The sequence below is a fragment of the Loxodonta africana genome, chromosome 13, assembly GCF_030014295.1.
Source record: "Loxodonta africana isolate mLoxAfr1 chromosome 13, mLoxAfr1.hap2, whole genome shotgun sequence".
NCBI classification, from domain to species: Eukaryota; Metazoa; Chordata; class Mammalia; order Proboscidea; family Elephantidae; genus Loxodonta; species Loxodonta africana.
In genome coordinates, this window is record NC_087354.1 from 12,769,580 (window position 1) to 12,793,300 (window position 23,721).

The window sequence follows — 23,721 nt, forward strand, 5'->3', positions numbered from 1 at the left end:
CAAACAGAAGGAGCTGTGGGCGCCCTGCCGCCTGGGAGAACTCCTTGGTCTTGTAGCGGATGCCTAGTGTAGGGTGGAAAGACTCAGACTGCCGGCCCATCAGGCCTTGTTGCTCTACGTGGGGCCCCAGCCCAGCCCCACTGGCACCACCTGTAGCTGTTAGAAATGCAGAATCTCGGGGCCACCCCAGGCCTGCTGATCCCCAGGGGATTCGTGAGCACATCAGAGTTTGAGAAGTGCAGTTTCACGCCTTCTCAATACTCCTGGAGCAATCAGGGGTGTGTTGTACTTTGCACAATGACAACCTTTTCTAAGTAATTCTGAGTGGGATAGGCAGTCAGGGGTGACCGTGTCTTAGAGATAATTCTCACATGGAATAAGGCTTGGCTGTGATGGATTAGGAGCCCCTCAGCGGTGTAGATGGTTAACACATTGGCTGCTAGTGGAAGGGTTGGTGGTTCAAGTTCACTCAGAGAAGCCTTGAAGAAAAGCCTGGTGATCTGCTTCCGAAAACCAGCCGCTGAAAACCCTGTAGAGCACAGTTGTGCCCTGACACACATGCAGCCGTGAGTCAGAGTCGGCTCAGTGGCAGCTGCTCAGGTGATGGGCTGAACGCCTTCCCATTTGGATGTTAGTGGTTTTCAACGAGCTTCTGATTCATCATTTCCTACAGCTGGTTAGATGCATGAACACACCCATTTCCTTAGTACTCTGCACCTTTTTTCCAGAAGGTTAAGTTTTTGGCCCTGGCCCATCAACTGTACCTTTGAGATGTAGAAAGCAGCCGTAAATGTGGTGTCCTTAAGCTGCAGAGCTGAGTGAACACCAGGCACCTTCCTGTGGGCTCTCTTGAGCCCTCAGGAGGACATGTTAGAAAGAGTTATGGCAAAACAGGCACAAAGAGGCCAGAGAACCATAAGTCCCCTTGGTCTCTGTGCTAGAGCAGCGAGGGCTTATGGAGCAGGCATGCCTGCACAGCGAACCTGGGTCTGGAATGTTCTAAGGGTGATTATAATGCTTCCAGGCAGCAGTACGGACTCAGTTGGGCTCCACAGGAAATACAGAGTTGTGTTGCAGGTTATCTTGAAATTGGCCAAATGTTGGGCATAAGCACCAATTTTCTCCCATGTGGCTTGGAAAGAGAGTCCTCGGTAAGGATGCCACTGTCACTGTCCACTAAGCCCAGTTCTACGTGGGGATGGTGTTGGCACTGTTTCCCAGGGGCTGGGGCTGTACTCGGCCAACTAGTCCAGCCATTTGGACTGAACCAGTCAGGTCAGTCTAATCTGTTCACAGTTAACTGAGTCTGTGACCACAGTGACCACTGGGCTTTGTCAGAAGTCGTTGGTCCTGCCGGCGTGGAGTAGAATAGAGGCCCAGGGACTCACCCGGGTCCACCACTGTCTTTCAAAGACTTGCTTTCCTGTGTCCATTCTTACAAAACAAAACCTACTCATAGGTGGACCCACTGGCGGTGGCCTGACCTGACCTCTCCAATGCTCACCTGTGGTGGAGACTCCAGGAGCTCTGATGGGACATCCCGAGCAGCCACGGGCAGTCTGCACCATGGCCCTTCTTGCCTGTTCGTGCATCACCCAGAATTCCTTCTCTCCCCACTCTCTGCAAAGTTAGCTTGCTCTTTAAAAAAGGGCACATCTTCAGCCGCGGTTTCCATCACATTCCTTCTCTCCCCACAAGACCAGCTCTTTCAGTCTGGAAAAATTGAAGTGATAAATTCAGCCATCATGTGCCACCGCAGACTTGCTTGTGACACTGCTTGGTCTTTTTCATTATGGGTCATGATAATGGAAATTATATAGGCATTTTTTGGAAACAGTACTGCTTGTATTAGTTCCTTCGACATGCCTGTGACGAATAGAGGGGTCTTTTGAGGGCTTTCCCACACTACCATCCTGTGATTTTGTAGTGTAAGGCTGTTGCCACGGGTAAACGCACTTCATTAGCATCAACCGAGCTCCCCTAGAGCAGGTCCTGCGCGCAGCGTTGTGCTGTCTTGAAGCTCACTCCTTCCCCTGTGCAGGAACTTTATGGCGGGGACTCCAGGCCGGTGTACCCCCCAGCCCCACACGGCCCTGCTGGAGTCTGCTGCCCCGCCTGACATTGCACTTCTCCCCCACCAGGGCCGGCAGGGCCTGGGCTCCATTTTCGTCTGGGCGTCTGGGAACGGCGGGCGAGAGGGCGACTACTGCTCCTGTGATGGCTACACCAACAGCATCTACACCATCTCCGTAAGCAGCACCACCGAGAACGGGTACAAGCCCTGGTACCTGGAGGAGTGTGCCTCGACGCTGGCCACCACCTACAGCAGCGGCGCCTTTTATGAGCGGAAAATAGTGAGTTTGGTTGGCGAGTTGGAGTCTCTGGGTGGTGCAAATGGTTAACATGCTTGGCTGCTAACTGAAAGGTCGGGGGTTCATGTCCACCCAGAGGCACCTTGGAAGAAAGGCCTGGTGATCCGTTTCTGAAAAACGAGCCTTTGAAAACCCTATGGGGCACAGTTCTATTCTGACACACATGGGGTCACCAGGAGTTGAAGCCGACTCCATAGCAGCTGTTTTTTGTTTTGTTTTGTGAGGTGGAGAGTTGTCTTAGCTAGCTAGTGCCGCTATAACAGAAATACCACAGATGGATGGCTTTCACAAAGAGAAATTTATTCTCTCACAGTTTAGAAAGCTAAAAGTCCAAATTCAGGGTGCCAGCTCCAAGGGAAGGCTTTCTCTGTTGGCTGTGGGTAAAGGTCCTTGTCATCAATCTGGGAGCTTCCCTGCACAGGGACCCCAGATCCAAAGGACACTCACGCTTCTGTCTCTTCTTGCTTGTGGTAGGAGGTCCCTCTGTCTCTCTGCTCATTTCTCTTTTTTATATCTCAAAAGAGATTGACACAAAATACAACCTAATCTTATAGAGCCCTGCCTTGTTAACGTAACCACCTCTAATCTGCCTCATTAACATCATAGAGGTAGGATTTACATCACGGAGGAAAATCACATCAGATGACAAAATGGTAGACAATCACACAACACTGGGAATCATGGCCTAGCCAAGGTGACACACATTTTGGGGGGACACCGTTCAATCCATATCAAGAGTGCATGGCACACATCCCAACTGTTTAGGTATGCGCTTCTTTTCCCTTTAAGAAAAAATGAATGAGGTCGAGGGCATATGCCTGAACCCCAATTCTAGCTTCATCCATCGCTGAACTAGTAAGCTCCAAGGGAACCCCAGTTCCTTGACACTCTCCTCAGACCCTGCCTTTCTCTTCTTTGTATGAGAGTACCAATTAAAACCCTCTATGGCTTTTTTTTTTTTTTATGGCTTTAGACCCTATAGGGTCGCTGTGAGTCAGAATCAACTCAGTAGCAACAGGTTTGGTTTTATTACTATTATTATTATGGCTTTAGAGGAGCCCTGCTGGCACAGTGGTTAAGTGGTACAGCTGCTAACCAAGAGGTCAGCAGTTCAGATCCACCAGCTGCTCCGTGGAAACCCTAAGGGGCAGTTCTACTCTGTCCTACAGGGTCACTATGAGTCGGAACTGACTCAACGGCAACAGATTTGGTTTTTGTTTCTTTCTTTTTTGGTTGTTATGGCTTTAGACAAGAACCCTGGTGGCACAGTGGTTAAGTGCTTGGCTGCTGACCGAAGAGTTGGTGGTTCAAACCTACCAGCTGCTCCTTGGGGGAAAGATGTGGCAGCGTGCTCCCGTGAAGAGTCCAGCCCTGGAAACCCTGTAGGGCAGCTGTGCTCTGTTCTGCAGGGTCGCTGTGAGTCGGGATCAGCTTGACGGTGCATAACAAAGACAACATGGCTTTAGAGCCCTAAAAATATCATGTAGGAATGGAGTTCATGCTCGTCCACGCTCATCACGATGTCTTCCTTTTAGCGTTCTTAAATTCTGTGGTCATGTCAACTGGGATTCTGTTGACCGGTTCATTTTCAGTGTGTGAGTAGGAGAAAGTCCAGCTTTACACTGAAACCTGGGAGAAATCAAGTGTTCCTCTAGGCGTTCCCTTCCTCGGAAATGACTTTTCCTCGTTGCTTTAAGTCAAGCAGTGGTTTCCGCCTGGTAAAAGAATCGGTTCCCTTGGAGCCAACCCCAGCTCATGCCCGTGTGTCAGAGTAGAGTTGTGCTCCACGGGGTTTTCTGTGGCTGGGTTTGGACGTGGATTGCTAGGCCTTTCTTCTGAGTCACTTCAGGGTAGACTCCAACCTCCAAGCTTCAGTTAGCAGCCGAGTATGTTGACCGTTTGCACCACCCAAGATCTCGGCTCACTTAAATTAACTTTAAAGTTATCTTTTAAAAAGCAACTGTTTTAGTATATGGGTGGGGTTTGTGTTTCTTCCTTCCCTATGTACTTTTCTGTTTAAAAAAGAGGGGGATGGTTTCAAGTCCAAAATAATTCCAAATTCAAATGCACAGTCATTAAGTTGGGTTGTAGACATTTTGACAATGAGGCCATGGAGCTGGACAGACACGGCTTAATTTTTAAGCTCACTAGCATCTTTTCATTTCTCCTGTCTGGTGGCCACATCTTTAGAAATTATTTGCACAGGGATTTTTTATGTGTTTCCGTGGAGCCTACAGGCTTCCTGGTCTCTGCTTTGCCCTGCTCCGGCTGGAAAGTCAGCTTTGAGCACCCTGCGCCAGCCAGGCAATAGCTGGGGCCGGTTTGCCCAGGGATTAATTCCGACTGTTGTTCTCTTTTTCTGTTGGAGCACACGCCCCAAGACGGGCAGCTGAGATTCTGAATGGTGTCTGTTCATTTCGAAATCTTGCTCACCTGAGCATGGACTTGCTGGAGTCTCATAAAACAGATGCTCGTGCCAAAACTTGACAGAGGCCTGCTGGTGAATGGGGGCAAGTCAGAGCTTGCATTGTTGTACTCTTTGTACTGTGGGCAGGGTGCGGGGAGGACGGGCTTTCTCAACCTAGGAGTGGAGCTTATGGCTTCACCCCAGTGTGTGTGTGTGTGTGTGTGTGTGTGTGTGTGTGCGTGTGCACGAGAGAGTGAGACAGAGGAGATGCTCCGTTTGGAAGTAGATCTGGATTGTTAACACTGGGAAATTTATTCTAAAGGTTTTTGCAAATTGGCTACTGGAGCCTGGCGGTTGGTGAGAGTCTTAGTTATTTAGCGCCACCGTAACAGAAATACCACAAGCAGGTGGCTTTAACAGACAAAAATTTATTTTCTCACAGCTTAAGAGGCTAGAAGTCTGAATTCAGGGTGCCAGCTCAAGGGGAAGGCTTTCCTCCCTCTGTCAGCTCTGGGGGAAGATCTGAGCTTCTGCCCCTGGGTCATCTTCATGTGGCTTGGAATCTCTCTTCCCCCATCTCTGCTAGCTCCCTTGTTGTTTAATCTCTTTTATACCTCAGAAGAGGTTGACTCAAGACACACCCTACACAAAGACAACCCATTCCCAAATGGGATTATAACCCTAGGTTAGGGATTACAGCACGTATTTTGGGGTGCACAATTCTGTCAATAACAAGTGAGTGTATTAGTTCCCTATTGCTGCAGTAAGAAACTACCTCAAACTTGCAGCTTCAAACCACCCTTTCCGTTGGAGAACCTGATCTGTGACCCTCCAGCCAAGGGCAGAAATGCTCTTTGGGGTCACCTGCACACATGGTCCATTTCTAGCTGCTCTGAGGTCGTGGGGGTGACACGTGGGGTCACAGCTGAAGGCTGTGGCAGATGGTCATGCCCATGGTGGCTCTCAGGGCAGCAGAGTGAGGCACATGCCAGGAGACCCAGGAGAATGGTGTGGAGAGCCCTGCTTTGTGTTGTCTTGCTTTGCCTTCATTCCTGGGCGTGCACTTTGACAATCTCAATGAAATGAGGTTACCCATTCTCAGAGCTCACGCCCAGCATGTGGCTTCCAGGTGCAGGTCTTCCCTCTGCCTTGTCTCCTTGTTTCCACCCCCCAGTAATCACATCCCTGCCAGCTGGTGGGTTCTCGTCTTGCTTAGAGCAAAGCGATTTAGCGGAGAGGACAGGTATTCCTGAAGCCTTGGTTGCTAAGGAGTGTTGGTGTAATGCCGGTCCTGCTCCTGGGAGCCGGGATCACACCCACCAGTGAGCAGCATCTTGCGTAACCTCTGACTTCTTCTAAGAGCTAAGCTAGCCTCTCTCCCACCACCCTCTCACCCAGGTCACCACGGACCTGCGTCAGCGCTGCACCGACGGCCACACGGGGACCTCGGTCTCAGCCCCCATGGTGGCAGGCATCATCGCCTTGGCTTTAGAAGCAAAGTAAGTCCCACTTCCCTTCTTTTAGTGTTTAAAGCCCACAGTCCCCTGCACTTTGTAGGGCCCCAGAACCCCAGCCTACTCCCCATTCTGCGCTGCACACCAAGTCCTACAGAAGGCTGCCACGGCTTCGCTTCGTGAACTTTAGTTCATAAATTGCCAATAAAATGGTGATGTTTTGTCTGTCAAAGCCAAATGAAGCCTCTAAAGTTCTTAGTATGTGGACGGGATTAGAGAGAAAGAAGAGCTAACTGCACATCAATCGTGAGGTCCAAAGCAAACTCTAGTTTAGACATCAGAACTACCCAGAACCACTGGCCATTTGCCATAGCCATTTGTCATAGGTGAGATTTCAAGTGATTCAAAAAGAATATTTAAGAAGCTCACATACGTGTCATTATGTATGTTTGCGTGCCGATCTGCAGGAGGCAAAGAGCTCAACGCTGAAGTGCTGCCGCTTTAATGAAGGAACAGCTCAATTAGTTTCAGTTTGCAGGACAAAACCTTGGCTTCTGTATCCTGAGGCTCTTCTAAAAATTCTAAATAATCAGTTACTTGTGTGGAAAGTTCCATTCACATATTTAAGAATTGACTGTTGTGTTTTTGTTTTTTGTCTTCCCTTCTTGATGGGAAATATGCAAGGAATTCTGTTATTTAAAATTAAGTAGAAAACAAACCCTGCTTTCCACCAGATTGCCCAGTTAGCCTTGGCCTTGTAGGCGCAGGTGAGCTCTGATAGTCATCTTCCTCACCATTCTAGCTCATTCTCAGGAGCTCACAGGTGGCAAAGCTCATTTGAAACAAAGTCAACCTATAGCATTTTAAACTTACAGGATTGGTCAAGAAAAGAAAAGATGACATCCAGGGAGCCAAAATGCCCGGTTTGGGAGACTGGAGCTGCTGAGGCATCTCAGCACATCGCTGGCTGCTGGATTGTGCAGGATCGTGTTCTAGATCTGCCCCTGAGCTGTGGAAGGAAACAGCAGAGCCGGGTCGTCCTGGGTGGAGAAGCTCCCAGGGGGTGCAGGGAGGGTCTGCAGATAGTATATGTCAGGAATGAAGAAAGACCCTCATGTGCAAGAATTGTGCAAAGGCGGTCCCACCGTTTGGGGCAGTCTTGGGACTTATCAGTCCCTTCTTCATCGAAAAACATTTCCGTGCCCTTGACCACAGTGCAAGACCTTTAGCTACTGAGGACACCAGAATCCTCCTCTAAAGATTAGGTTGGCCTGGAGGCTCACAGAAAGGGTGGTAGATAAGGGGAGGACAGTAGTCTACCTGTACCAGGCAAAGGCCTGGGAGTTGGCTGCATGAAAGGAGGTGGGTAGACAGCGAGTGTGTGGGTCTGGGCAGACTGTGGTCCAAGTGTACAACTGTGCGCCATGGTACTCCTTCATTATGGTGAGAGAAGTTGTTGTGCCATTGGGTCGATTGCTATAGGGCAGAGTAGAAATGCCCCATAGGGTTTCCTAAGCAGTAATCTTTATGGGAGTAGATCGCCAGGCCTTTTCTTCTGAAGAGCAGCTGGTAAGTTTTAGCCACCGACCTTTCAGTTAGCAGCTGAGCACTTAAACATTGCACCACCAGGGCTCCTGTGTTGAAAAATAGCTCCCCAGATATTTAATAAACATTTACAAGGATGTTAAAATTTTCCTTCTTTATACTTCCAAACTTCCTTGTGCAAACGAAAGCAGAGCTTGGCAGCAAGGATGGTTTTTTAATGCTTGTGGATTTCCGGTCATCCGTTGTGCTCTTTATCTCAGGATTTAATTGCTGGAAAGATCCAGTACAAAGAGGTTGTGAAATAAGCCATTGCTAAGGAATGCAGCCGGGGGCCTAAGGGACTCACTCAAGTCCAGACTTGAGGGTGGGCACCCATGTACCACCTCTGATGGGCCCGTGTGGCCATCACCGTCTGACCTGTCTGTCGTTCTGTCATTGTAGCAACCAGTTAACCTGGAGGGACATCCAGCATCTGCTGGTGAAGACGTCCAGGCCGGCTCACCTGAAGGCAAACGACTGGAAAGTCAACGGCGCAGGTTACAAAGGTGCAGTGTTCAGTGGCCTGGAAGGGACAAGCATGTCACCATGCCCTGGCCAGCCCTCGGGGGGGGGCCTCCTAGAATCCATATTAAGGGGTGATAATGAACTTCCCAAAAGCATCCCCAAAATCACATTAGTTGTCTATCACCAGAATTAGGAATAAGTATGTAACGATTTGAGAAAAGCACCCTGGAGCTCCGCTTGGGCATTGAGGAAAAAGCCTGAAGTCACTGGAGTCCAGGTTTCCTCAACTCCGTGACTTTTGCCACTGACTGTTTCTCTTTAGGTTGACTCACACCTTTTTCACATAAAGAAATGTATTTTAAAAGGAAATTTTATTCTGCCTATTTAATCATGGGTTTGATGTGTAGTTATATTTTTTTTCAAATGCACGTTAAAACAGATGCATGACTGTTAAAAGCAGTGTTTGTTTGTGTGCCACCTAAGGGCACCTTGCATTCTTAGTCCTGAGTAAGCTCCGTGATTTTGAAACTAGCCCTCAGCTTCCTCATCTGTGCAATGAGGATGTTGAGGTAGCTGTGTAAGGCGCTTTCTGACTATAGAACTCTGTCAGAGTAACTCAAAGGACCACTGTATCTGTATATGATCCTGGCAGCAGGGCCCCCACCCTAGGCCAGCTTGATACAGACCCCTGTACCATGAAATCAACCCTCAGCCAGGTCTCGTAGCCTAGGTATTTAGAGTCCTTGGAGCTGGGAGAAAGAGGTGGCAGGTGATTATAGGCCTTTGCCACTAGCTTTGTTTGTCTGGCTTCTTATCAGATACTTGAAAGAGATTTACATTCAGCTCTGGTATATTAGGGAGAACTTTTTTCCCTTCTGAAGCTCAGGTCCGACTATTTTAACACCAAGCCTTATACTTGTATCTGTAGATTATAGGTCAAGTATTGTTACAATAAATTCCAAGGAACATTCCTTTTCATAAAGAGGCCATTGACTGGGCCTAACACGCTTTTATGTGGCAGGAATGTTGGTGGTGGCAGTGTGCTGTAACAAGGGCTGACCTACATTTCAATCTTGGCCTAATTAAACAGGAAAATAGATCGTATCTAGTTCTTGACCTTACCGCTTAATTAAACTTTGAAACTCTCCTGCTGTAGCCAAATTAAACATGGGCTCAGCCAGCTCACACGCACTCACAGTCTGTGTACTACGCGATGCTGCTTTCCTTGGCTCCTGGGAATTCAGCGGGAAAGGAGATGGGCACGAACTTGTTTGGTTGTGTGTGTCACTCGGAGCCCATGGACTGAGAGGGCTCAGGTTTTGTTCCTTTCTTCTGGTTTAATATTCTGGAATCCTAAGTGCTAACCACTCCCTTTAATGTAAGGAAAGCTGTCCTCATCTGGAAAAAGATAGTGCTAGGCCCTCTCAGGAGTCAGTGGCGGGTCAGTGGTAGAGTTTTCACCTTTCATGCAGGAGACCTGAGTGCTGTTCCCAGCAGGTGCACCTCATATACAGCCATCACACATCTATCAGTGGAGGTTTGCGTGTTGCCATGGTGCTGCGCTGGTTTCGGCGTGGCTTCTAGACTAAGATAGACTAGGAAGAAAGGCCTGGCGCTCTACTTCCAAAAACCCTATGGATCACAATGGCCCAGTTGCAGCCAATCAGGGGGATGGAGCAGGACCGGGAACATTTCATTCTGTTGTGCATGGAGTCACCATGAGTAAGGGGTCAACTCAGTAGCCACTGACGGCAACAACAATGGGCCCCCTCAACACTTCTCCTATGCTACGTAAAATAAAACACACCTCCTGTCCCTCAGTCCTGCAGAGAAGGAGTCTAACTCAGAGAAGCAGCCCTCAGAATGCCGGTCCTGCCAAGGGGGCAATCTTGGGAGAGCACTCAGAGCCATTCCATCCAAAAGGGGTGATACTGTTAGTATGACATGGTGCCCACTGCTTCCTGGATCAGGTGCCCCAGGCGGGAGCAAAGCAGAGTGCAGGCGCCCAGCCTTGCCCGCCTCCAGGAGAGAATAGGGGGAACTCTAGTTCTGAAGTCCCTGTCTTTCCAGTTAGCCATCTGTATGGCTTTGGCTTGGTGGATGCAGAAGCTCTTGTGGTAGAAGCAAAGAAATGGAAAGCTGTCCCGTCCCAGCACACGTGTGTCGCCGCCACGGACAAGGTGCCCAGGTAAGGCTTGGCTTCAGCTCCCAGGGAACTTGCAGACGGACTAGTGTGGACTTAACTCTCCTGGAAGATCCGAGGAGGTATTACATACAGATTCCTGTACGCGTACACAGGACCACGTGTGTGCATACGTGTAGCTCTGCATTTGCACGTCTGCATGTTCTCTTAGGGATTATTCAGCTGGGAAAGGAATAGCTTCTTACTCCAGGGCTGTCTTGAGGCCTCTTCCCAATATGTTGTAGATTGCTCCATAGTAGGGATGTCGGTCACTTAGCCCCATCTCCTGGCCTTGTATTTGAATTCTCATCCATAGTCATGAGCATAGCCATCCGACCAGGAATCTGCCTGCCCAGTGGGAGTGAGGAGCAGCCATCAGGGTTTTCTCTGCCATCACCCACAGGGATGGGGTGTGGCCTAGCCAGTCTGCCTGGGCTGACCCAGCAGTGGAATCTGGGGCCGCGTCTGCCCTGCTGGCTGCAGGGGCTGCTCCCAAGGGCTGAGCCGCTGTGTCGCTTTCATCTGCCCTCATGCATCCTCTTCTTTGTTTTCTCATTGTTGCAAAAATACATACAACACAACATCCGCCCGACCAGCTTTCCCTCATACAACCTTCTTCACCTTTAAGCATCTGGGATTTACTTTAATAGACTTTATTTTTTAGTGCAGTTTTAGGGTCATAGAAAAAGCATGCAGATGATACAGGCTTCTCGTACGCCCCCTCTCCCTCGGCCCACAGTTTCCCGTCATTAACATCTTGCATTCCTGTGGTACATTTGTTACAACTGATGAACCGATATTGATACGTTTTAGTCATTAAAGCCCATCCTTTACATCAGGGCTCACTCTGTGTGTTGTACAGCCCTTTGGGTATGACAGGTGCAAAACGTCTGTGTCCACCATTACAGTATCACACACTAGTTCCACTGCCCTAAAAATGCCCTGTGCTCCTTCTGTTCCCTGCCCCTGACCCCCTTCTGGAGGCTTTGAAGGAGCGTCGGTAGCATGCCTTAGGATACCCCCAGCCTGGCTCCGTGTAGTAAGCTTTTCTAAATTAGTTATACTTGTTCACTGAAATGTTTATTTCAAAAACTGGAGTAAATAACTAGAGCCCTGCTCCATCAGGAGTAGACGTGAGATGATTGTGCCCTCTGACCTGCCCTTGCACCTGGGCCGTGTAAGAAGGAGAATGGCAGCTCTTGACGAAAAAGGAAATACCTTTCTGGCTGTGACTCTTGGACAACGGGTATTTGAAAAAGAAGTGATGAGATGATTAAAAGTGATGATGTCTGTCGTCAGGACCACCACTTCCTTGAATGAATCCACCTCATAACAGGCTCTTCTGTAATAAAATTATGAGAAAAGTGTTTCTAGCAGATACCTTGCGTATAATAAACCCATTGCTGTAGAGACGAGTCCAACTCATAGCGACCCTATAGGACAGAGTAGAACTGCCCTGTGACGTTTCCAAGGAGCAGCTAGTGGATTTGAACTGCCAGCCTTTGGTTAGCAGCTGAGCTCTTTAACCACTGCCCCAGCAGGACTCCTTGCGTACAATAGGCCTTCAGAAATGGACTGAATTGCTGAGTGGAAAACCACAGAAGGAGCTGGGTGAAAAGTTGCATTTCCATCCTGCAGTTGATCATCAGCACTGACTGCTGGGCGATCTCTCCAAGGCCCAGCACGCTGGCCGGCCGGCCAGTGTCAGTCTTGACATTTTGAAGCTGCATTTTCCCTGGGGAGCCTTGGACTGTCAGATTCTAAAGAAAGGGTTGCTTCTTTGAGATCACGAGGCCTTTTCCTTTCCTCTTCTTTGCTTGTTGGGAAATGCCAGGACATAGAGAAGGAGACACCAGGTGAGGGGAAGCTGCAGTGTGCTGGGCCCGGAGCTGGCTCCCACCCGGGCGCCTGCCCCCTGTGCCCGCTGTGCGGCCACCCCAGGTGGCTCTTCCCTATACCGCTCTCCCGTCAGGGGCTCCTGAATGAGGCGTTCTTCCCCTGCCAGAAATAGTTTTAAGATGGCAGAGTGGTGCCTCTGTGGCGAAGGGTTGTTTTTGTTTTTATTTTATTTTGTTTGTTAAGTGGAAGCACGTGGAGTCTAGACAGCACAGTTGCAAGAGCTGGCGTCACACAGTGTGACTTTGTTCCTGTCCTTTGAGGAAAGTAAGTGCTCCACACATTCCAAGGAGAGCAAGAAGCAGACTCCTGTGGGGCATAAAAAATCATCTCTACATTCAGCAGTTTCAGACTCCTTCTGGAATTTTCAGCCAACTCACTGTCCCAAACCACTTGCTGAACTCCACGGCACAACCGTTCCCAGGGCCATAGGAGTCCAGAGGGAGAGGAGCCAGCGTGGAAGGCAGGCGGGTGCGGCGTCGACACCCAGGCTGTCTCCTGTAGTGTGGCTCCAGTCCACTGTGACAGCGCCCTCCCTGCCTGGCTGGCTCGTTCAAACCAGGCCCACCGAGCCCACTGCTGTGACAGGTTTACGGGATGGCAGGTCAGGTGCAACATGGAAAGAGGAGCCAGGGAGGCCATGAATAGTAGCTAGGTCTGCTACACTCCCAGCTGCCAGAAGCAGGGAGGCACAGCATGCGGTGATGCAGGCCTACACGGGTGGAATCCAGGGAGAAGCTAACGAGCTGGGACTGTAGGGAAGGGCTGACGTATGGGAAGCAGGATGGGTTAGCAAGGTTTTGCTGGCTTCCAGAGGATTGGGCATTTGAATGATTCTGCAGGGCCAGGGGGCATAAGGGCTGTCCATAGCTGTTGGGTACCTGGCCCCAGGAGATTAGGCTGGGTGCATAGCAGCCAAGGAGTGTAAGAACCCTTTAAGGGGCGTGGCTGGAGAGTGGATTTAATCAGCTGCTCAGGAAGCAGAACAGACCAGCCTCCTGACAGGTCCTCAAAACTAGGTCAAAAAGAGGATGGTATTGCACCATCCCTGATGGTTGAAGACAACTTCCCTTATCAGGGTTCTTGCCCAAGCTGGTGGGCTCACAGAGCTTAAAAATGAAAAGGAAGCGTCTCCCCCGTGCCTGTTCTCCCGCCTTCTAGCTGCTCCCCATGCAAGTACATTTCTTCGTCTAGACGTCCAGAGAGAACTGTCCACTCTCACAGCCTCACGCTAGGTCTCCCTCTCATGGCGGAATCCTAGGACTTCTTGAGCATCCCCAACCTGGCCTTGGCTTTCCCTGGTGGAGAGCAGAAGAGAGAGCTTTGTTACATTCCTGTCCCATGTGTGCCTGTGTGCACCACCTGTGGTATGTTTACCTGCCTTTCCTCTTGAATAGAAGGAAAGTGACGTGCCTGGAGGGTTAGAGAACTTTGTGGTGTCTGTGTCCCACTTCTCCAGAATCTCCCACGGGTTCTGAATTGGGGGGCATGGGTGTTGAGGTGTTTGCCCACGGGTCATGGGCAGGGGCAGGAATGAAGAGCAGGGACATCTCTCTGTCTTCTCCCACCCCTCTGCCCGGAACTCCTTCCCTTCTGGGATGTGGTCATAGTTCAGGGAGATGGGGCCTCGCTGGCACATGGGTCATCCTTTGTGTGAATCCCGAGACTGACCTGTACTCAGAATCTAGCACCACGCCCAACCAGTGTGCCAGAGCAACCACACAGCTTCAGCCTCCATTCTTCCACTGGTGTCTTAGTCTCCTAGCGCTGCTGTAACAAAAGAGCACCGCAAGTGGGTGGCTTTAAAGAACAGAAATTTCTTTTCTCACAGTTTTGGAAGCTAAAGGTCCAATTCAGGGTCTTGGCCATGTCGATTCCCTCTGTAGGCCTCTCTCCTAGCTTCTGGTTACTGGCAGCAGTCACTGATGTCCCTTTGCTTGTAGGCAGTCTTCACATAGCATCTGCCTTCCCCCATGTGTGTCTCTGTATCTGTTCTGCTCTTTTTATAATTTAGAAGTGATTAGGTTTAGGGCCTACCCTACTGTAGTATGTTAATGGACTCATTAACTCTGTTTCCAAATAGGGTCATATTTATAGGTACAGTGATCAGGACTTCAACATAATTGGGGAGGGGGAGGCACAGTTGAGTCCAACACAGTGTCCACCTGTTGGACTAGTGTGTCCCATGCTGCCCTAGCAGACACATTGGCCCGGCCTGCCTGAGGCACTGTCAGGTTGAAAGGAGCAGACAGGCTGGTGGTAGTCCGATGAGGGCCGGATTACAGATGCTCCAGAAACAGTCCCATTGGGAGGAGCTGCTCGTGTTCTGTAGCTTGAAGAAGGCCATACATAGTGTGATTCAGAGGAGCAGCCAAAAGGGGACCCCAAGTGCTATGTGAGCATTACTGATCTGGACACTGGAGATCTCAAGACTGTAGGAATTTGGGAATTTTTCCTGTCTCTGTTGGGGTACCCTCCTGATGGATGATAAGAAGTCCCTAGGAACATTCCTGGACTCCCTGGGTGGTGTAAACAGTTAACACACTCAGCTGCTAACCAGAAAGTTCAAGTTCACCCAGAGGCATCTTGGAAGAAAAGCCTGGTGATCCACTTCCCAAAAATCAGCCATTGAAAACCCCATGGGACACAGTTCTACTCTGACATACATGGGGTCGCCATGAGTCGGAATCAACTTGATGGCAACTGAAAAAAAGGGTGCGTTCTCAGGGTAAAATCGAGGTCAGGGAGCCCACCAGAAGAGGGAAGGCTATAGGAGTGAAGATGAGGGACCAGGCCTTCCCTCCTCCAAGGGGCTGCTGAGCACTTTCCTTATAGCCTCCCTCACCCCACCCCAAAGCAGACTGAGCCCCCATCCCTCTCCCTAGGACCCCACACAGGATGCGGCTTCTCATGGGCCGTTTTCCTTAAGTGCTAAACCTAAACACAAGGGCAGAGGGGAAACTCACCTGAACTTAACGACAGGTTCTTTTGTGAAAGAGAGTGACTTGTTAGCATCCTTCAGGATTTCACTGGATGAAAATATGAGCTGAATCCAGGCCTCTGTTGTAATGTTCAAATACATACATGTAGAATATCAGATAAACTCTTACCGACTCTTGGGCACAAATGGTTTTAATCTATTTAGAACTTTTCTTCAGATAAAGGAGGGTAAGTGAGATCATCGCCAGTGACATCTGCCTGCGCAAAATTATTTAAGAATCTGTGTATTACACAGAGAAGGATACAGTTGATACTTTTGTAGATTTTCTTCAAGTGAGAAAAAAATCGAGCATAGTATAATTCCCGTAAATGAAAAAGGGCCAGATAGCTTGTGTGACCACTAGGATTTTTCTACCCAGAACTTCTTTAAAAATCCAGGTGGCTGTGAAACCATTGATGGCATCCGTGACTCCCTGTTCAACGCTGGAAAGACAACCACGACAAGAGAATCTTAGAAGCCAACAAAAAGCGATTAAAACTGTGTGTTTCACATGTGTCTTTAGTCTTAGCTGGTTTGGATCAGAGTTGACAGTTCAGTTTGGCCTGTCTTTTATTTAAAGTGCTCACAAAAGAATGATACTTCAGTCCTAAACAAACAAACACCACCACGTGTGTTGCTTTGGACACTAATGGTTATCTAAAGACAGTCTATTCATAGATGGTCAGGAATTTACTGGGTTAACCACATCCTACTTACTCTTCTGGGATTTCGTTAAACGAGGCCATCTGTGATGGTCATCAGTTCTATCGCGCTTGACTGTTAACCTAAAAAGCAAGGATGTCACTTTAAGGACTAAGGTGTACCTGGCTCAAGCCGTAGTGTTTCCAGTCACCTCATATGCAAGGGAAAACTGGGCAGCGAATAAGGAAGACCAAAGAAGAATTGATGCCTTTGAATTATGCTGTTGGTGAAGAGTATCACACATACTAGGGACTGCCAGAAGAACAAATAAATCTGTCTTCGAAGACATAACAGCCAGAACACTCCTTAGAAGCGAGGATGGCAGGACTTCGTCTCATATACTTTGGACGTATTACCAGGAGGGACCAATCCCTGGAGAAGGACATCATGCGTGGTAAAGTAGAGGGTCACGAAAAAGAGGAAGACCCTCAATGAGATGGATTGACACAGTGGTTGAAACAATGAGCTCAAGCATAACAACAATTGTCAGGATGGCACAGGACCAGGCAGTGTTTTGTTTTGTTGTACATAGGATTGCTATGGGTCGGAACTGACTCAACAGCACCTAACGACGACACAACATTAACCTAAAGGTTAGAGGTTTGAACCCACCCAGTGGCTCCAAGGAAGAAAGATCTGCTTTCATAAAGATTATAGCCAAGAAAACTATGGAGTAGTTCTACTTTGTAACACATGGGATCACCCTGAGTCGAAATCAACTCATTGGCAATGGTTTGGTTTTTTGGCTCTAATTATAAATACATGTGGCCAAGTTATCAAAGATAATAAATAATGCTTATAAGACGCTGTGTGCACTTTATGTAAAATGATTCCTTCAGGACCCACAACAAGGGTATGAGATATGGGTACTATTTTTAATCCCCTTTTTGTAGATAAAGAAACTGAGGCATAATGAAGTTAAGAAGCTAGCCCAATCACACCACTAGGATGAGGTAGAGCTGAGCTTTGCTCCAGACTATCTGTCTCCAGAGCCCACCTTGCCCTCTGGGAAGGACACATCTTAGGAATGCAGGCAGTGCTGAACCAAGTAGAGAGAACTCCAGGTGCCCCCAGAATATCTTCCTCTGTTCCCTTCACGTTCCGGGTTAGGTGGGCACATTGCCCTTGGCCCCAGCTACCTGGTGGTTTCTCCACCCTTGGCCAGTCTGTTTTGTCTTGTCTGCAGCAATGCTAGTGAGCAGGCAGGGCCACGTGTCCACAGCATCCTGATGGGGTACCTGTGTGGAAGGGACAGGTCTTAGTTATCTAGTGTTGCTATAACAGAAGTACCACAAGTGGATGGCTTTAGCAAAGAGATTTATTCTGTCACAGACTAGAAGGCTAGAAGTCCAAATACAGGGTGCCAGCTCAAGGGGAAGGCTTCCTCTCTTTCTCAGCTTTGGGGGAAGGTCCTTGTCATCAATCTTCCTCTTGTCTAGGAGCTTCTTAGCTCAGGGAACCCAGGTCCAACGGATGAACTCCTCTCCTGGTTCTTCATTCTTGGTGGTATGAGGTCCCCCTGTCTCTCTACTCTTTTCTCTCTTTTATATCTCAGAAGAGATTGACTCAAAATACAACCTAATCTTGTAGACTGAGTCCTGCCTCGTTAACATCATGTTGTTGTTGCTGTTGCTGTTGTTGTTAGGTGCCATCGAGTCGGTTCCGACTCACAGCGACCCTATGCGCAACAGCACGAAACACTGCCTGGTCCCGCACCATCCTTACAATCGTTGTTATGCTTGAGCTCATTGTTGCAGCCACTGTGTCAATCCACCTTGCTGAGGGTCTTCCTCTTTTCTGCTGACCCTGTACTCTGCGAAGCATGATGTCCTCCAGGGACTGATCCCTCCTGACAACATGTCCAAAGTATGTAAGACGCAGTCTTGCCATCCTTGCTTCTAAGGAGCATTCTGGCAGCACTTCTTCCAAGACAGATTTGTTCGTTCTTTTCGCAGTCCACGGTGTATTCAATATTCTTCATCAACACCACAACTCAAAGGTGTCAATTCTTCTTCGGTCTTCCTTATTCGTTGTCCAGCCTTCACGTGCATATGATGCAGTTGAAGATACCATGGCTTGGGCCAGGCGCACCTTAGTCTTCAAGGTGACATCTTTGCTCTTCAACACTTTGAAGAGGTCCTTTGCAGCAGATTTACCCAATGCAGTGTGTCTTTTGATTTCTTGACTGCTGCTTCCGTGGCTGTTGATTGTGGATCCAAGTAAAATGAAATCCTTGACAACTTCAGTCTTTTCTCCGTTTATCATGATGTTGCTCATTGGTCCAGTTGTGAGGATTTTTATTTTCTTTATGTGGAGGTGTAATCCATGCTGAAGGCTGTGGTCTTTGATCTTCATTAGTAAGCGCTTCAAGTCCTCTTCACTTTCAGCAAGCAAGGTTGTGTCATCTGTATAACGCAAGTTGTCAATGAGTCTTCCTCCAATCTTGATGCCCCGTCCTTCTTCATATAGTCCAGCTTCTCGTATTATTTGTTCAGCATACAATTGAATAGGTATGGTGAAAGAATACAACCCTGACGCACACCTTTCCTGACTTTAAACCAATCAGTATCCCCTTGTTCTGTCCGAACAACTGCCTCTTGATCTATGTAAAGGTTCCTCATGAGCACAATTAAGTGTTCTGGAATTCCCATTCTTCGCAGTGTTATCCATAGTTTGTTATGATCCACACAGTCGAATGCCTTTGCATAGTCAATAAAACACAGGTAAACATCCTTCTGGTATTCTCTGCTGTCCGCCAGGATCCATCTGATATCCCTGGTTCCACGTCCTCTTCTGAAACCGGCCTGAATTCCTGGCAGTTCTCTGTCGATATACTGCTGCAGCTGTTTTTGAATGACCTTCAGGAAAATTTTGCTTGTGTGTGATATTAATGATATTGTTCTGTAATTTCCACATTCAGTTGGATCACCTTTCTTGGGAATAGGCATAAATATGGATCTCTTCCAGTCAGTTGGCCACGAAGCTGTCTTCCATATTTCTTGGCATAGACGAGTGAGCACCGCCAGCGCTGCATCTGTATGTTGAAACATCTCAATTGATATTCCATCAATTCCTGGAGCCTTGTTTTTCGCCAGTGCCTTCAGAGCAGCTTGGACTTCTTCCTTCAGTACCATCAATTCCTGATCATATGCCACCTCTTGAAATGGTTGAATATCGACTAATTCTTTTTGGTATAATGACTCTGTGTATTCCTCCCATCTTCTTTTGATGCTTCCTCCGTCGTTTAATATTTTACCCATTGAATCCTTCACTATTGCAACTCGAGGCTTGAATTTTTTCTTCAGTTCTTTCAGCTTGAGAAATGCCGAGCGTGTTCCTCCCTTTTGGTTTTCCATCTCCAGGTCTTTGCACGTGTCATTATAATACTTTACTTTGTCTTCTCAAGAGGCCCTTTGAAATCTTCTGTTCAGTTCTTTTACTTCATCAATTCTTCCTTTTGCTTTAGCTGCTCGACACTCAAGAGCAAGTTTCAGAGTCTCCTCTGACATCCATCTTGGTCTTTTCTTTCTTTCCTGTCTTTTCAGTGACCTCTTGCTTTCTTCATGGATGACGTCCTTGATGTCATTCCACAACTCATCTGGTCTTCTGTCACTAGTGTTCAATGCGTCAAATCTATTCTTGAGATGGTCTCTAAATCCAGGTGGGATATAGTCAAGGTCATATTTTGGCTCTCGTGGACTTGCTCTGATTTTCTTCAGTTTCATCGTGAACTTGCATATGAGCAATTGATGGTCTGTTCCACAGTCGGCCCCTGGCCTTCTTCTGACTGATGATATTGAGCTTTTCCATCGTCTCTTTCCACAGATGTAGTCAATTTGATTTCTGTGTGTTCCATCGGGCGAGGTCCATGTGTATAGTCGCCGTTTATATTGGTGAAAGAAGGTATTTGCAATGAAGAAATCATTGGTCTTGCAAAATTCTATCATTCCATCTCTGGCATTGTTTCTATCGCCAAGGCCATATTTTCCAACTACTGATCCTTCTTCTTTGTTTCCAACTTTTGCGTTCCAATCACCAGTAATTATCAATGCATCTTGATTGCATGTTCAATCAATTTCAGACTGCAGGAGCTGATAAAAATCTTCTATTTCTTCATCTTTGGCCCTAGTGGTTGGTGCATAAATTTGAATAATAGTCGTATTAATTGTCTTCCTTGTAGGCGTATGGATATCATCCTATCACTGACAGTGTTGTACTTCAGGATAGATCTTGAAACGTTCTTTTTGACGATGAATGCAACACCATTCCTCTTCGAGTTGTCATTCCCAGCATAGTAGACTATATGATTGTCCGATTCAAAGTGGCCAATACCAGTCCATTTCAGCTCGCTAATGCCTAGGATATCGATGTTTATGAGCTCCATTTCATTTTTGATGATTTCCAATTTTCCTGGATTCATACTTCGTACATTCCAGGTTCCGATTATTAATGGACGTTTGCAGCAGTTTCTTCTCATTTTGAGTCATGCCACATCAGCAAATGAAGGTCCCGAAAGCTTTATTCCATCCATGTCATTAAGGTCGACTCTACTTTGAGGAGGCAGCTCTTCCCCAGTCATCTTTTGAGTGCCTTCCAACCTGGGGGGCTCATCTTCCAGTACTATATCAAACAATGTTCTTCTGCTATTCATAAGGTTTTCACTGGCTAATATTTTTCAGAAGTAGACTGCCAGGTCCTTTTTCCTAGTCTGTCTTAGTCTGGAAGCTCAGCTGAAACCTGTCCTCTTGGGTGACCCTGCTAGTATCTGAATACCGGTGGCATAGCTTCCAGCATCACAGCAACTCATGAGCCCCCACAATATGACAAACTGACAGACACATGGGGGATTAACATCATAGAGGTAGGTGTTACAACACCTAGGGAAATCACATCAGGTGACAAAATGGTGGACCGTCACACAATACTGGGAACCATGGCCTAACCAAGTTGACGTACACTTTGAGGGCATGCAATTCAATCCATAACAGGACCCAACTCTGTAAGACCCCGCAGCCTGCTGTGGCCAAGCACACAGCCTGATTTGACATCTTTGTAGGAGGCTAAAAACCTCTCTTTCCTCTGAGTGCTGTCTCTACTTTGTAGGTTCCCACCCCACCCAGCACCTTCCTGCAGGGGATCTAACCTCTGCGTACCTGAATACCACAGGCTTCTGACTTCTTCTGTCCTGCCATTATAGTGTAGGGAGGGCAAGGCTGGGTGTCCTAAGAGAACCTGTAGGGTGATATGCAGCCCTGCCCTGGGGGGGACAAGGAGTTGATTCAGACTCATAGTGGTAGAACTGCCCCATAGGGTTTCCAAGTAGCAGCTGGTAGATTCGAACTGCCAACCTTTTGGTTAGCAGCCTGAGCTCTTAACCACTGCACCACTAGATAGTAGCTGCCTTTTTTTTTTTTTTTTTTGCTTCTAACTTACACTTTTTGGTGTAAACCTGTTTTCCTCAAGTTGTAAAGGCTACTTCCAAAATTAGCGTTTGAATTTGAATAATACATTTTACTGTGTTTTTTTTTTTTTTTTTACTTCCCATCAGATTGAATCTTAGCATGTTATAATTGGAAGGCATGTTTAAAGCCAGCTAATTCAGCCCCTTCATTTCACACAGAAGAAAAATATATGCTATAAATTTAAATATTGTATAACACCTTATAGCCCAGTGAATCCTGGACAGCACTGTCTAAATTAATTTACTAGATTAGCCTCTTTTTTAATTTAAAACAAAATTTTTTTTTTTTTAATTTTCAGCCTAAATGATACACTATGGTTTGTTAATCAAAAGCTGTTTCTTCTAAGGAAAATTCTGAATTTGAACTAATATGAGTAAGAAAGTATACAGATTTAATGAAGTAATCTGTCTACTTCAGACACACATAATCATCTTGTCCAAGGTTTTCATCCTGGAACCTAGGAAGCGGCTCAGAAGCTTGTTGTTACGGTATTGCCATACACAGGCTGTGGCTCCTTATAGGCAGTTTTCCTTAAAAGATTGCTCTCTGCCCTCAAACAGATGGAGTTGATTTCTTACAGTTTCGTATAACAATCCTGCCCCAGTAAATGCCTCTCCATTCCACTCTCAGTCCTTCGGATGGTCGGCGAAAGAGCTTCCTGGCCAATCTTCAGTTTGCTCTTCCTCATCAACCTTCTGGGTGACCTTCCGTTGTTACGGTTCTCAAGTCTTCATGGGCCTTATCTCCTCCAGACAAATGCCAGATGCAAAAAGGGGAAGGACGCAGCTGCCTTCTGGTTCTGGTGTATCTCCTGTGAGCTCCCCCCTCAACCTGATCTTAGAATTGTCTAATGAGGACCTGGGACCCACAGGACTCTTGGCCCCAGCCCTGCAGCTCGATAGGACAACTGTGCCCTGGAAATGCCTTGTACAAGGGCAGAGGTCTGTCCTTGAAAGACGAGCTGGAGAAAGATCAAGGTCAGAGTGAGAAATACTTACTTGTAGTAGCTTCCTACCTAGAGCAGAAAGACAAGTGGTGAGCTGGAGGCTCCCAGAGATGGAAGGTTGCATGCAGCCCTTGGCCAACTTCCCTTACTATTCCCAGCTGCTTGGTTTACTTGCAGATATTTATCTTTGGCTCTGAATGTTGTTCTGATACCAAAAATTCTAAGTGTTGCAATTATGTGAGTGGCTTGAATTTAGCAAATTGGGAATTTGTTTCTGCTTCCTCTTTACGTAATATTAGATGGTATTTGTGCATTGGAGAAAAATAGAAGGCCAGTGTATTAGTGGTCTTGAGATACTAGGAAGTTGTTATGAAGGCTGCTGGTTGGTAAGCTTCTACCACCTCAGGAGAAAGGAGCCGTTCAAAGGAGTGGGGGATGAAATGGGAACATTGCAAGTATCAGAGTAATTAAGTCTGAAATGCAGCTCAACAGGAAGTGACAACTCTGTCATCAGATCTTTCCAAAGTAGGGCAGTCTCAGTAGCTTAGACATTGTTCCATCTGGTCTTGTTGGCATCGTTTAACTTTTTGGGTTGTTTTAGGATCCTAGGAAGACCATTTTATGTACACAGACACAGTTTTAAACTCTAATAGCAAAAGAACATTTTCAGTTATCTTCCAAAAACCCAAACCCAAACCTACTGCCGTCGAGGTGATTCCGACTCACAGCGACCCTACAGGACAGAGTAGAACTGCCGCAGAGAGTTTCCAAGGAGCGCCTGGCAGATTTGAACTGCCGACCTCTTGGTTAGCAGCTATTGCACTTAACCACTACACCACCAGGCTTCCCAGTTATCTTGGGAGCTTTAAAAAATCTTTCTAAATTAATTTTCACGATTAAAATACAACTTAGCTATATTCTTATGACAAAAATAATTCCTGCACATTGTTTAACCTGAAAAATTAGTTACTTTGCAGTTGACTTGCATTTTCTCTGTTACATTTGAAGTACTAGAGCGTGGGGAATCACTTCCGTTTTTTCATTGATGGGTTCACTTTTGTCTTAGAGCTAAGTTAATCCTTAAAAAGTGATGGCTTTTGGTGTCTGGCATCACCAGTTTTACTTGGAGTTTCTTTCTGAAATAAAGATTTTGGCTCAGCTCTCGTGAAACACTCTGAAGCCTCCTCTTTTTTTTTTTTTTAAAGGAAATTAAAAGTTCCCTGATTTGGAGTGGTAGGTTGCTTGTTTCAGCAGGAACACCAGAAATAACA

At 47.3% G+C, this 23,721-nt stretch overlaps 1 protein-coding gene across 1 annotated transcript in view; it reads left to right on the plus strand.

Annotated features, from left to right (window-relative positions):
• The window catches only part of PCSK6 (proprotein convertase subtilisin/kexin type 6), a 267,283-nt gene that overhangs the window by 148,338 nt on the left and 95,224 nt on the right, over positions 1–23,721 (plus strand). Inside the window, exons 8-11 of the mRNA XM_064296238.1 lie at positions 2,142–2,354; positions 6,178–6,278; positions 8,220–8,323; positions 10,353–10,470. Coding sequence (XP_064152308.1) covers positions 2,142–2,354; positions 6,178–6,278; positions 8,220–8,323; positions 10,353–10,470 — 536 coding nt within the window. The remainder of the gene's footprint in view (positions 1–2,141; positions 2,355–6,177; positions 6,279–8,219; positions 8,324–10,352; positions 10,471–23,721) is intronic.